The 15,887-nt window shown below is 35.4% G+C and overlaps 1 protein-coding gene across 1 annotated transcript in view; it reads right to left on the reverse strand.

Moving 5' to 3' along the window:
* SRPK1 (SRSF protein kinase 1) overlaps nucleotides 1-15,887 on the reverse strand; it is a 71,868-nt gene that overhangs the window by 11,931 nt on the left and 44,050 nt on the right. Inside the window, 7 exon segments of the mRNA XM_010994489.3 lie at nucleotides 244-351; nucleotides 6,904-7,004; nucleotides 7,777-8,196; nucleotides 8,578-8,791; nucleotides 9,214-9,239; nucleotides 10,856-11,021; nucleotides 12,000-12,106. Coding sequence (XP_010992791.3) covers nucleotides 244-351; nucleotides 6,904-7,004; nucleotides 7,777-8,196; nucleotides 8,578-8,791; nucleotides 9,214-9,239; nucleotides 10,856-11,021; nucleotides 12,000-12,106 — 1,142 coding nt within the window.

A 15,887-nucleotide genomic window follows, 5' to 3' on the forward strand; every position in this document is an offset into this window, starting at 1 on the left:
CCCCTGCCCCCCAAATCTGTAGTAAGAAACACTTGGTTCCTTCACCTAACAGGAATTTGGCAGGAACTAAATGAATCCTAGATGTTTATAACTGAGTTTTTGCATTCAGACCTCTCTAGACACAGGATTCAGAGGGCCAGTGATAAGTTACAAAAAAAATTCCTTTTCTGTTTGTTAATTTGCTGGTCTACTGAAATTAACAAACAGGGCAAAACAAGTGAAAGTCAAGGGGAAAAACTTTACCATGCACGCTGTGCTCCAAATGTCAGCAGGGGTATTATAGCCAGATCCTATAAGAACTTCCAAGGAACGATACTGCCTTGTTTGAATATCTTCAGTGAAATGTTTGTGCTGAGTAAATGAAGAAGGAAACAGTTATTTTAAAATTCATTTATTCTAAAAAGTAATAATTATTATTGCTTAATAATGGAGATTAAAATGAATTTGTGGAAGTTTTCCCCAAAGTTTTCATTCAGCCAATTTCTTAAGTATCATTCTGATGCTATTAGTGCCAAATAGCATTTTTCTTAACACACTGTCTACTCCGTATTATTTCTGCAAACATATGAGTCTAAACTTAATATAGATAAACACATTAGGGAATAACAACTTTTTAAGAAATTGAAAATGATTACCCCAAACAACATTAAGTTGTTCGTTTTTCTAAAATTAATAACTTGTATTTCAACAAATAAATGACATCAATTTAGGTCCCATTCAAACTTTTCCTTGCTGTGTGTACATTATGAGCAAATAAAAGACGTAGGCTTCATGTCTTTTTAAGAACCTTACAAACACCACCTATAAAGATTTCTTGCCCTTATTCTCTGCTTCCCTCACCCCTCTAAGAACATCAAACATGAATCTTGGAGAAACAATAGATCATGTTAAGCACCATGTGGATGCAATCAGCGAAACAGCTGGAGTTTTTTTAACACATAAACTGTATGGGGGAAAAATCTCTACATAAAAGCATCTTAAGAGACACAGTGGACATAGTACCCAGTTTTGCATTCATGGATTTTATTTGGATCTTGTTTCAAACAAACAAAATGAGAAGAATGTTTATGAGAGAACTGGCAAAACTGACTAAATATTTGATATTAGTGAATTGCCAACTTTTTTAGGTGTAGCAATGGCGTCATGGCTACCTAAAAATATACTTCAAAATAATGCGCAGCGATAATAGAGTGGGGATATAGGTGAAAATACACAGGCAATGAGTTGATAATTGCTGGGTAACATTAGTATAATGGCATGGGAGTTCATTCTGTTCTACTTTTGTATAGGTTTGAAATTTTCCATAATAAAAAACAATACAGAAAAAAGAAGCTTCAAATGAGTCATACATAAGAAACAAAATTCAGATAACATTAAAACATGTACAAATATGAAGGATGATTTTCTAACCCTATTAAAATTCAAAAACACGGAACAGCATTTGTGAACAGGGGAAATTAGGTAGAGAAAGCTTCATGTAGAAAACCAGCATTGACCAGAGGTCTGAAGTGTACTGGACTAAGTCTGACCCCAAAAGAGCAAAAACACATCACAAATAAGGTACAGAAAGGCATCTGCTAGAGCCAAACACAGGTAATTGCTAGGTTGAAGAGTTCAGATTTTATCTGGCAGGTAAGAGTGAAGAGGAGAGTGTGCTGTAAGAAGACTGATAGGACAATGAGATCACCATTCCAGCCATCTTCTTCTGGTTGGTGGCCAGATTTAGGCTTCATATTGAACATATGAACAATGGTTATGAAATAGGAAAGAGTTAAAACGAAGGACAGTCAAAGAAGCAATAAGCACAATTTAAAAACTTAATGGCTAGAAGTGGGAAGACAGTAGGAAGAGTCAAAAGAACTTTGTGGTAGAGGCTGTCAACAAAAACAGGGATGGAGAGATGTAGAGAGGTAGGTGGTTTTAAAGGAAAACAATGGGTTCAGATACCAAGCTTGAAGTGGAAATGTACTGCAGGTGATACATTTAGAAAAATGGACATGCTATTCGAGGGAGTTGTCTTTACTCATTGTGCCTCACTACTGCCTTACTAAGATGCTGTAAATGATAAATGAGATCAAGAATCAGCTAAAGGTAGATTGGATATATACACATCCACTAACTCCTGAAACTCTACTTTAGCAGAGGATCCAGTGCTAACTTTTAAAGCATAAACTGACAAACACAAAGAATGACAAAGAAGTCAGAGCAACAAAATTTAGAAGCTGGAAAGCAGAGATCACTGGTAAGTGTCTTAACGGATCCAAGACAGCTGAATAAGCCACTGGTGAAAGCTGGTAAGTAGCGTGATGTACACCACAGTCCTCCTCCTCCCAAGGCTCAGGATCTGGTGGTATCAGGTATCTCTGGAAGCAGGGAGGGTGGGGTTCAACAAAAGAATACTGCTTTAAATATTTTTTAAAGAAACAGAGCTCCAGAATACAGGACATGATGCAGTCTAATAGCCCTTCTCTGGCCTAACAAAACAATGGGAGGTTTTCTCCGGAGTGGGTAAAACAGAGTCTCTGGAGGATGATCCCCACCGATGAGAGGAGAAAACTACTTTGAAAAGAGGGAAATTAAGTGACTATGTGTAATTATATGTTGAACCCCCCAGTTTTCTTGCTTAACTCAGCCCCCAGAACACTAGCAAACAAGCATTTATTCCCTGGGTATGAGATTTGACGAAGACTTCTATGGGAAATATGACCAATCCAAGAGGAAAGACCCAAAGATTCTGACATCTGAGGATGAAATGAAACAGCTCAGACAGATCATTCTATAGTGAGTAACAGTCAGCAAGACCCACCCAGGCACAGAACTTCCAAACAGCTTTCTGGTAACCCATTCATATGGTCACAGAGTCTTTTGTTTAGTGATCCTAACAAAGAAGGCAAGAGACACCACATAAGAAGGAAATGTTAAAAATGAAAAAAATATATCCTCTGAGAGCTTATCAGGGAACTAAAGAACTCTTGGAAAGTGAGACTACAATAAGAGAAGTAAGAAAAAATAAAGTTTAAAAGAACAAGCTGACAGATCTCCCAGAAAATAAAGCAAAAATAAAATGTAGAAAATAGGAGACAAAGGTAAAAAAAAAGTAAGAGGACCTGCATAGGAGGGCTAACATTTGAATAATGAGATTTTAGAGCTGGAGAACAGAGATCAAGAAGAAGAGAATTAAAGAAACAAGAAAAATCAAGACTGCATCAACAGGAAAGAACCAGAGTTTCAATACTGGAAGTATTCACTGCATCTTTAGCTGATGGGTGAAAATAGATCTAGTGAGGCATATGGCTGTGAAATGACGATCACACAGACTTCCATAGGGGAAACAGATTCACACAAAGATCCAAGAGGCAGAATGATTTTGGTCTTTTAGCAACAACAAAATGGGAAACTGGAAGATGATGGAGTAATGACAAACACTCTGAAGGAAAATGACTTTCAACCTAGAATTCTACACGCAGTCCACTGAGTGTGAAAGCAGAATAAAGACATTATTAGACATGCAAGAACCCCCCTCTGCCCCAATTACACACACCATTTCTGAGGAAGCTAAGAAAGAAGATCAGAGAGACAGAAAATGGGATATAAAGAGAGAGTAAACAATAATCTCTAGGATGATGAGGAAAGGAAATCTCAAACGGCAGTGATGCAGCAGGCCTACAGAGGAACTCAACAGATGAACACAGATGAGAAGACTACAGGTTCCAGGACAGAGATCTTCAGGAAGAAAAGCTAAAGGAATGAACACCCAAGGTGTCTGTGTGTACTAAAGTGTGTGTACCTACAGCACTGGGTACAAGAGTGGGGCTGAGTACTACAAAGATGACTAAGTAAGTGGAACACGGTGTTAGGCAGAAAGGAAAAAGGAATTGTAGCAGAACATATGCTCGGTTCAGCTGAGGACAGTATCAGAGCCCTAATAATGTAAAGGGGGAGTGATTACTTAGCCAAAAATCCTATCAAATTGACAAGAAGGGGATAAATCCTACTTTTTAGGAGGAAGAAATAATACCTAAAGTTGAAAAACAGAATTGGGGGCAATCCAGTTAGGTTACTTGATAATGATATGAAGGTAAATACCATTATGTGAGGAGTGAAAAACTGGCAAAGGGGATAGATTTTTGAATCAAAATCTACGTAACTGTCTCCAAACTATACATGCACGTGAGTAAGTGATGAGCAAAAGTGTAGTATTTTTAAAAATTCAGCTCTTTGAAAATCATGTGAAATTCTATTACTGAACACCAGATGCTGCTGTGAAGAGACCCACAAGATGTGAAATTTGACCAGGATCCAGCAGGACAAGGCGCCCGTACCTAGTTCACCACTGTGTTCTAGTGCCCAGGTCAGAACATGTGCCAATGTTTGCTGAATGAGTACAATGGATGACAAAAATGTGAAGTCATTTATCATAGAGATACATTAGAAAAAGAAAAAAAGATGCACATGTAATAGTTGAAGAAAAGGCGAGAGAGATTAATTCTGTTGTAGTAAAAATGACAGGAAAGACTACCCGTATAAAGTGGAGTATGCCCAATGCTTAAGGAAGGTATGATGGAAGGTATTCCAGGGGCAAATGAGCTTGAAACATGGTGTGGGCAGAAAACTGACAAGCATCTGAAGTTTATACCATGTGATATTAGAGTCAATAATTTTCTCCATAATTTATTTACATAAATATTTAATAAGCACCTCCTATGTACTAGGAATTGTTCTACGTACCACAGATAAAGCAGTGAATGAAAAAAAATCTCTGCTATGATGGGACATACATTTCAGAGAGAGGGATATTAAGCAAAAAATATACAGTATCGAATTGGGTTAAGTGCTGTGGAAAAAAAAATTGAGGGGGGAGAGGAAGAGAGAGAAAATATATGAATGAATATAATCAAGGTACATGGGTTTGGAGAGCGGCAGTTTGCTAATTAAGTTAGGTGTTCAGGGGAAGATCTCCCTGGTAAGGTGATGTCTGAATGGTAACATGAAGAAAATGAAGGAGTGAGTTGTATACACTATCTCAGTAAGAGAATTCCAGGCGGAAGAAATAGTGTTTTTTGCTTGGTGGTGTGTGGGCCATGGTAAGGACTTCGGCATTCATTCTGAGGTTTTGAGAATGTCTCACTTAACTTGCATTTTAAAGGATCACGCTGTTGGCTTGATGGGTTGAGGACAGTCTGCAAGGGGCAAGGCAACAGAAGAGAGAAAGTAAGGAAGTTACTGTAGTCACCCAGGTGAAAACATGTGGTGGCCTGGACCATCTTGTGGTGTGGTGGAATAATTAATTACCTGAAAAACTTTTCCACATTTCTATCAGTCAGTGCTAAGCTCTGACTTCATTTTTTTTCCTAAAAAGTTACCAAAGTATTCTAGAATGAATATTGAAAGCGAGATCCTTCTAAGTTCTGAACCATAATATATAGGATGTCATGTGGAATAGGGAATCTGAAGTACAAAAATAAACACAAGAATGTTCACAGCAGCACTATTTACAACAGCCAAGACATGGAAACAACCTAAATGTCCACCGACAGATGACTGGATAAAGAAGTTGTGGTATATTTATACAATGGAATACTACTCAGCCATAAAAAATGCCATTTGCAGCATCATGGATGGACCTGGAGATTGTCATTCTAAGTGAAGTAAGCCAGAAAGAGAAAGAAAAATACCATATGGTATCACTTATATATGGAATCTTAAAAAAAAAAAAAGAGACAAATGAACTAATTTACAAAACAGAAACAGATTCACAGACATAGAAAACAAACTTATCGTTACCAGCGGGGCAAAGGGGTGGGAAGGGGTAAATTGGGAGTTCAAGATTTACAGATACTAATATATATAAAGTAGATAACCAAGTTTATACTGTATAGCACAGGGAACTATATTCAATATTTTGTAGTAACTTATGGTTAAAAAAGAATATGAACACGAATATATGTATGTTCATGTATGTTATACACCAGAAACGGACACATTATAAACGGATTATACTTCGATTAAAAAAAAATACACAAAAACCCCAAAACCTATATTTACTGATATAAATGCAAAAACAAAAAAATAAAATAAAAAATAAACATAAGACCTATTAAAGTGGGTTTTGCCTCAATAATCTCCAACATCCCTGTTTACAAAGCGTACGGCTCTTTGAGCAGTATCATTTCATGCAAATAATTCTATTGTAAATTTTTAAAAGATTTTCATTAAAAATAACACAAAAACATCCTTAACTAAGTAAACAACAGTATTAATATGATACTATAAATAAAAAAATCCCCTTTAACAAAGCACCCAACTTTTGACTTAGCAATTTCATGTCTAGGACATGTCCTAAGAACAAATACAGAAAGCCTCATGAGCAAAGATGCTAATCACAAAGAACTGTCAAAAATGTGTGAAGATTACAGTATATTGGGGAATACCACATAACCAGTTGAATTTGAATTTTGGGTTAACAAAGAAAAGTGTTCAAAATTGGCTGACAAAGAAAAGTGTCCAAAATATATTAAATGAATTAAAAGGTTACAATTAATAAGTTAGATGCCAATTTTAAAAACAAGAGGGAAAGTATCAATGTGGGCACTGAGAGCATGAAAGTCAATGAAGATACAGATAAAAAAGACTGGCCATGAGCTGACAGTACTGAATCTGGGTGACAGGTACCTGGAGTGGGGCAGGGTGGGGGATTGCTTCATATACCACTCTCTCTACTTGTGTAAATATTTGAACTTTTCCATAATAAAAGGCTAAAATTAAAAAAAAAATTCACTAAAATTTTAACTGGCATTTTGGGTATAGAACTGCAGATGTTTTCTTCTTTTAGCACAATAAAGCCCAAATTCTCATTCATTTCCAGTTACTTCAAAACACAGAACTGAGACAAGTTTAACTTACCACCCAACAGGCATTTCCAAGATCAGCAATCTTCACTTGAAGCTTTTCTGCATTTTTTGGCTCAAGGGGGTTAACAAGAAAATTGCCAGCAGTGGATTTTCCTGTAGACAACAGGCATCGTCAATAAGACTGTTCAATAAACACAGAAATACCCAAAGGTTAATAAAACTCTACAAGGTAATACACTGAGGCCCCCAATTGGCAACCTACAATAAATTTTCTAAGATAAAATGAGTATAGCAACACACTGAATTTCCAGAATTAAAACCTCTGCTTTCACAGCAACAAGTGAAATGCTGTGCACTCACTATATAACCAAAAAAATTTAAAATGAACCACAGATTTACATACTGGAAGTAATATGGACAACTGCTATAAAGCTGTATTTATAAAAACAATGGTAATTTAGTCTACAAATTTATGAATATGTAATTTTTTTCTATGTGGTGATTTTTTAAAAAAATTGAAGTGTAATCGATTTACAACATACTAGTTTCAGATGTACAACACGGGGACTCAATATTTTTATAGCTTATACTCCATTTGAAGTCACCACAAAATAATGGCTTTATTTCCCTGTGGTGTGCAGTACATCCCTATAGCCTATCCATTTTATTATACATAGTAGTTTGTACCTCTCAGTCCCCTACCCCCATCCTGCCATTCCCTGACTCCCTCTCCCCACTGGTAGCCACCTGTCTGTTCTCTACACCTGTGAGTCTGTTTCTGTTTTGCTATATTTTTTCATTTAACTTTTTAAGTTTCACATGTAAATGATAACATGTATTACTTGTCTGTCTGTCTGACTTATGAGAAATTCATGAATATCTTAGGCAGGGAAGGTGTACTGGGGAAGTACGTCTGCATGGGTACCTTTGTTGTCCAGTGGTCCATTATGTTCTTGCTCTTGCTCGTCTTCACAGGGCATATCTGCCCGAATACTTTCTTGAAGTTGGCTGATGTCCTGCTCATTAAATGACTGCTCTACATTTGATGAAGACTGGCACATCACAGTATCTGACACCTCAGAAGTTACAGGTGTACAAGAGTCTGTTTCTTGAGATGTGCTGCTGTCTCCATTTTGGGAATTTAGGAAACTAGGTTCCTGCTTCAAATTTTGGACATCACAGTCATTAGCATTATGTAGATCCTCTTTAAGCCTCAATGTTTCTTTATTACTGTTCTCAGTATAATTAACGATTTCAATTACTCCATTGCAATTAATTTCTGCTGCACCACCCTCTATACCACGTTCCGTAAGTGTTTGATCCTGGTGAATGGTACTTGATTCTTCTAGGGAACAAACAGACAAAAAGGATGTATATGTATGCGTATGCGTGAAAGAACAAAAAAATTTCTCCACAAGGTTAAAACATTCTGTAGAACTTATAAAGGGCGACATAAAACATGACTGAACATCTAAAACCTATTTATGGAAGGACAAAGATCTTCTTATCTTTACCCAATTGCTAAATGAAGTCTATGTTGCATTTCCTGAGAAAAGTGAGAAATTACATTTGAATATTACCTACCTATCATTTATGACAAGTTCTGAATTCTTATTGTATAAGGACAATAGATGTGTTGTATGCATGAAACCACTATGTTATATAACAACGATAAATTAATGTTAAAGTTTGCTATAAAGTAATTTTTGTGATGTTCTATTTATACCAAGTTTTTCTTGGGTCATTTTATTAGGTGGGTTCTCTTTCAAGGGTCTTTCAACAGGACTCTCTGATTCTTCTTGCTTGTTTGGTCTTTTTTGCCCAGGGCCCGACTCTTTCTCCATTTCCTCAATTTCCTGCATTCGCTTCTCTAGTAATTCTGCCTGGCGCTTCTGCTTCTTCTTCAATTTCTTCTTCTTATTCTTTGACATTTTGTCAGCCTGGGCGGAGATTACAAACAGATAAAGCCTTCAGGTGGCTAATCCATTACCCCCAGTTGGAGATAACTGTTAATTTTAATTACTTCCTTATTCCACTCTTTCCCTAAAACAGCACTTAACATTTTTCATTAACTTTAAAAACGTGGATACTCTTATGAAACCAAATAAAAAACAAAATTAACAACAATTCTTGGTCCTCTGAGCAGTCTGTGGGGCTGGTCTACTTTCAGACACACTCAAATTTACAGAAGCCTCACCGGTACAAACTTGCTGAAGATGCATGAGATTCACTGGAGAAATTATAGAAGCACAGGTATATTTTTCCTTTGGTTTCTAAACACTACAAACTGTGATCCATAACAGAAGAACCCCTGTTTATTGCCCAAGGATCAAAATTAAATACAGAAACACCTTATACTTACTGGTTTAGGCTGGGGTGCAGTACTGACTGAAAAGGAAAAAGAAAAGAAAAGTAAGAATCTTGGCATTCAGCAGGCAATATAAACTAAGACTCATAAAAGACACTCTACCAGAACAAAAAGCCTTTCTTGTACAGTTTATACTGTAGAGAAAACTACCGTTTTAAAGCAATTTTGGTAGAAACAACATTATTTTTCTTTTTAAAGAAAGAACAAACAGTGCATACAAAAGCTGACAAACTTAATGTAAGTTTAAATAAATTCTTCCCCAGAAAGCATCGATATGCAAAGAGCCAAGCCCCCGTTTCTGATTTCCACTATTAATGCTGCTAAAATCTCATTTCCATGTACTGTTTAAAGTAGAAAATGACAGGCAACAACCCCCTCATTCCCACCTAGGACTAATTCTTCCTCTTGACACTTGTCAGTTTTAAAAGAGTGGCATCAAGAGCTACAGCAATTTGTTATGTACCATATTATGGATGTTAGGTTAGCTTAGGTAGGAGGTAGAATCTTCAGTTTTCCTTTTAAAAAAATCCTCATAATACAAAATTTCCATCTTAATCATTCTTAAGCGTACAGTTCAGTAGTTTTAATTTCACATAGTTGTATAACATTTCTAGAACTTTTTCATTTTGCAAAAATGAAACTCTTGTGCCCACTGAACAACTTTCCTTTTCCCCTTTCTTCAGTCTTCCTTTTTAAAAAAAAAAATCTACAGATAATTGATATTTAAACTTGAAAATCAAGAGAAATATAATTAAATTACCAAAATTAAAATCTGTGCCACACCAAACTACCATATACAGAATGTATAAACAACAAGGTACTACTATATAGCACAGGGAACTATAGTCAATAACTTGTAATAACATAAAGTGAAGAAGAACATATATACTATACACACACACACACACACACACACACATATATATAACTAGATCACGGTGCTGTACACCAGAAACTAATACAACATTGTAAATCAACTATACTTCAATTTAAAAAAATACTTAAAAAAAAATCTGTGCCACAAATGGAAAAAAAAATCATCATAACCACAGCAGCCACCATTTATTTAGCACATAATAATGTGTGGCAGACTACTAACTGCTTTAACATGAAACTGATCCAAATGATGAACTCAAGTCACTCGCCCAAGGTCACTCAGCCAATGAAGCAAGGATATGTCCACTCCAGTGATTAAATCTAAGCTCTTAATCAGCAATGTTATCTTGATACTGCACAAGGATCACTGATCCACATACGTGAATGTGTACTATCATGCTAAGAGGTATACACATCGAATATGACCATCAAGTCACAAGAGAACACATTTTAACAACGACCATCAAGTCACAAGAGAACACATTTTAACAACAACACGAATCAGCTTTTATAATATATAACATATGTTTACTTAAAAGACACAGTCTTCTTCCCCTATGGGAACAATACTGAGAATAAAAAGTCTTTTTAAGGCTAGGACTATTTCCTTATAGATAAGTACTTACAGATAAGAATCTTATAGATAAGAATCTTATTGTTAAATGAATTACTGGTGCTTTAGTTAACTGCCAGGTAATAGAATAAAAATAGGAACTTCTCTTAACTTCTAATGAAAGTAAAGTCCCCAAAGAAAATTTACCTGCAGATCCGGAAGGTGGAGGAGCTCCAGATCGCTGCCATTCTGTTGCTTCTGCAGCCAGCCTCCGGATGTACTGTTCATTCACTGACAACAAGATGTTTTCTGGTTTAATGTCAGTGTGGATGATACGGCACTTGGTGTGTAAATAATCCAGACCCTGTAACACCTGAATGGGAATAGAGCAATAGACTTGCGAATATAGAATACCGAGACTTTCCGGAGAAGGAAGAAATCACAATACAACATTTAAAAAAATAAAAATATAAAAACGATATGGTTACTTTCTACAGAGAAGCTTTTTTCCTTTTTTCTTTTTCCTTTCAAAGCACAAGAAACTTTCCCGGAAAGATTAATTATAAACTATGAACAAAACTAAGAGTTTATTTATAATAAAAAATTCTTCCAAGTTTTACAAAGCTAATTTTATTTGGAAATATTCTTTAACTAATTATAGAGACCATGAATAAAGAGTCAATATGTCCTTTAACTGTTGAAATGTAGATGATCAAAGAGATTTAGATATCTTTTAATTCAAATTTCCTTGTTGATGAAGAACTGAAGTCTCTTGCTTCCCAGTTTAGAGCTCTGTCCAACAAAACATACTACCTAAACAAATTACTTGCCCTGTGAAGTACTACTATTTTCTCCTATTTAGAATATGAGAAAATGCCAATGAATAATAATACTATATAAAGAGATGGTAATAATTTGACAAAGCAGTTCTCTATTAATTTATAATCAGTCTTTGCAACCAGAACTTCTGGGTAAGGGCTCTAAATTTCCAAAATCAGGCACTACAAATAGCTTCCCAGCTAATAATTATTAACAGAAAATGAACCTGGGGAAAAAATGGTTATGTTAAAACATTTAAAAACAGAATAAATACAATAAACCCTATGGGCTGAATGAACAATTTCAGCAATTAAAAAATCCTAGTTTTAAAAACAAAAATCCTATTTGAAATAGGAAACCCCTGACACTTTAAGAATCTAAAAGAAATCATCACATACAAACTATTATGTATAAAATAAATAAGCTATGAGGATACATTGCACAATACTGGGAGTATAGCCAATATTTTATAATATCTATAAATGGAGTATAACTTTAAAAATCACCACATAGAAAATATTAAGATACATACTTGCTGAATAATTTTTTTGACACAAGGCAGAGGAAGCCCTTGATAATTGGATTTGATGATCCACTTGAGCAGATGATGCCCCAAAACTTCAAACACCATGCAGATATCTAGAAGTATGTTAAGGAGGAAAAGAGACACAAGAAAGGGGCAAGACAAGCTGTTTCACTCCAATGAAATCGTTATTATATTCTCTCAGTATAAAAAGTTATAGAGCTTGAATGAAAAAAAATCTAGCTGTTAATATTCTGAAATTCCAAAGGTTAACTAATGCTTTAGTCATTGCATATAACCCCCCAAATGGAAAACTGAGGGGTTGGCTTATTGATAAAATTATACACATTAAAATACTCAGTGATAAAAGGAAAAGTGAAAGACGTGCACGCAATTAGTGAATGCACTAGGCTTAAGTTATTGATTAGTCAAGTCTCTTCCCTGATGTCAAAACTAACGTCTAGGGTAACAACTCCTACTCTCATAGTATCAAAACAAGGACAAATCAATTCCACTTTAGCTATAGAAGACAACGTACCAAAACTTAACCTAAAAAATGCAAATGCCAACATTAAAAAAATATATATAGGGAACTGATTTGCTCTATGCTCTGTAGTTTACAAAACTAATCTTGATTCTACTGCCACCATGTGTTCTCTCTATGTATGAATGTTCCAACCACACCACCACTCTTTGGGCCTAGTAGTGCTAGGGCTAGGGTACTGCAGGGATTTTAGTAGGAAGATACAGATACTTTCAACCTCTAGGAGCTTTACATAAAATTGGAAAGTTTAGACATACATAGGTAATAATGATCTAGTGCTCAGACTTTTGTTTTAGATAAGATTCTCCACTAAAGGAAAACTTGGGCTCCTTAAAAAATGGCCAAATACAGGGCAAGCTTAGAATATACCATGCTGTGTCAACAGTAAGGAACATGTCAAGGAGTAAACAGGAACTGGCCTAAAGAAGATGCCATGGTTCGAAGTTGAGAACATTTTAGAGTAAAATTATGAATTAGCTTATAAATTAAAAATAGAATGAGTCCAAATGGATACTAAAATAAGTTTGTGCTGGGGGGAGGAAAATGTCTTCTTCAGAGGAAGAATCAAGCAATAAATATACAAAGCATGACAGAAATAAAAAATCACCATTTTACAATCACTTTAGTAATAACTGATTCAAGTAAGAATCAATGAATATTAAAACTGAGTAAAAGATGGCTGGGAAAAATAACCGTCACAGTGTCACACTATCACCCCACAGATTGCTTATTAATTATAAAAGGAAAGCCATAGATTATATTATTGCTTATTAATTATAAAAGGAATTTAAACAGGGAAATCTAGAAGATACTGCCTTAACCAAGTGAATAAACTTATCACCACCAATGATAAGCATGAACTCATGTCATGTGCCCTCTGATGCAACACACTGAGAATAAAATATCATGCATGTAGTATACTTGACAAAATTTAATGAACTTAATCATGAGGAAACAGAAGAATCCAAATTAAGGAACAAAACAACTGGCCTGGATTCTTTGGAGGGGAAGAAAAAAACGAATGCCATGAAAGGAACCGTTACAAATTAAAGAAGATTAAAGAGATGTGACTACCTCAGAAAATACAAATCAAAATTACAATAAAATACCATTTCAAAGTCACTAGAATGACTTAAGTAAAAATACTAACGTGACCAAATGCATGTGAGTATGTGGAGCAACTGGAACTCATATTATGCTAGCAGAAGTGTAAATGAATGAAGGTATCTGCTTTTTGCAATGGATCAACAAATCATAAAAGTGACACCAATAATCAACCTAATGCCAATAATCAATAAACGTACTACCCTTAGTGCTTAGGTTCTGTGCACCATTTCCCACTAAAAGGAATTAGGGCTTCCAGGTTTGGACAGGAAATGTACAAGATGAGCCTGGAACATCTTGATGTGCCAAATAACAAAGGAACTGTCAAAGACCTAATGTGGCTCCCGACTGAAATAATAAAAAAAAAAAAAAAAAAAAGAAAAGAAAAAAAAGTACGAGACATTTGTAAAGACTGAAACAATGACTAGATACAGAGACTAAGGAAATGGTCCTCAATTTTTTAGGATTAATAATTGCATTGGGGCTGTACTTTAAAAGAATCCATGTCTTTTGGAGATACATTCTAAAATAATTATGGATGAAATAATATATCTAAGATTAGCCACAAAATTGTCAAGAGCCATAGACAAGATTGGTTACGAGGTGCTATCTCCTGAAATGGATAATGGACGTGTGAGGATTCATCAAATTATTATTCTACTTCTGCACATACGAAATGTACCAAAACAAGGTATTTCAGAATGCAGACTGCTTAAACAAACAACCCCCTCCACCAGAAAACAGAATTTTAAAGTTATTCTCATGTTCCTAGCTTCAATATTAACTTTTACTTGTTGAGAAGCATTACAATTTGACAACAATGTTGTTTTAATTTGTAAACAGTGATATAAAAATGACCAAACATTTAGTAGCTTAAAAAACAAAAAGAATTGGGTAAAATACTAAAAGGATACATGCAAAAAAATTTTGTGGGAGATCATGTTAAAAAAAAAAAGAAATCAAAGGGCTGAAAACTAATTAAGAGCCACATTTAGAGTGACTTACAAACAAGAAGCGCTAGCAAATGTATCCTAAAGACATAGCAGGTCACACAAGCAGCCAATGACACTCACTGGCTAATGTCAGTATCATATATAGACCAGCTGTCTTTCTTAATCCTTCCTCTCTCCTTACCACTCACAGAGGCAGAATGAACCAATTTAAACTGAAGTCTATGTATGGAACTCTCTAGTTCAGGGTCCTTCTGATACTTCAATGTGAGAAAGGACAGTGCTCTAGAGAAATGGTAGTATGCCTAGATACAAAGAAAAATACAGACATAAAAAAATAAATAAATCAACAACAACAACAACAAAAACAAAAAGAAAAATACGGACACACAGCTCCAAGCAGCTATGCCTGTGTTGTGAAAAGAGGTGAGGGGCAGGAGAATAACATAACCCACTGAACCTTAACTCAGTGCTCTGAGTTTTATCCTTTTCAATCTCTAGTAGCAACAAATACTGCAGGAGCCAAGATAGCTAGGAGACATGTAGGAGGAAGGCCAGAGAGAAATGGCTAAGGACAAAGGGACAAATGAATAAAACAGGACCTCAGTGGATAGAAACTACAGAAAAACCACCTGGTAACGTCTGGAGAATATCCTGGAACTTGAAATTCAAATCTACTAAGGTATTTTAATAGTTAAAAGGAAAAAAAAAAGCCTTCTTGCTTAGGGTCAAATAAAGGTACTCAGCATTACTGAGGAGACTATTCAGAATATTTCTACAGTTTTATTATAACCTTCTCAAATTAATACAGAAATTTGGCACAATGACAAACATTAAAAGATCAAGTAATAGAGAAACAGAACCTAATGGCCATCATGATACGCCAAACGTTTTCATTTCTTGGTTAGCCTTACTCTCTTAATACTTTGAAAACATGTGCACACACGCCCTCCCCCCAACAGAGTAAGTCATCTATGAAATGACCACAACAGAGAGAAAATGATCGTTTATAATGCAATGATTCTTATACAAATCTTCCTTAGAGATCAGGGATATATGATTTGTATCTCTCCCACAAAATAACTCACAACTAACTTCAGAATGATAGAAGCTTCATGTTATTACCTGTTCTGTCTCCTCTCTCATCCTCTCTCCTTGCTTCTCTGTTCAAATCTCTTACCATAGTCCATATGACACTAAAGAGCCCTGTGGAGCCTGCCTCCCTAAAAGAAGATCATCACTGGCAATTCAGAATGTGTGTTAAGAGAAGTGAAACATGCAGAGAAAGTAAAATCATAT

This window comes from Camelus dromedarius, chromosome 19 (genome assembly GCF_036321535.1).
Source record: "Camelus dromedarius isolate mCamDro1 chromosome 19, mCamDro1.pat, whole genome shotgun sequence".
Lineage (NCBI taxonomy): Eukaryota > Metazoa > Chordata > Mammalia > Artiodactyla > Camelidae > Camelus > Camelus dromedarius.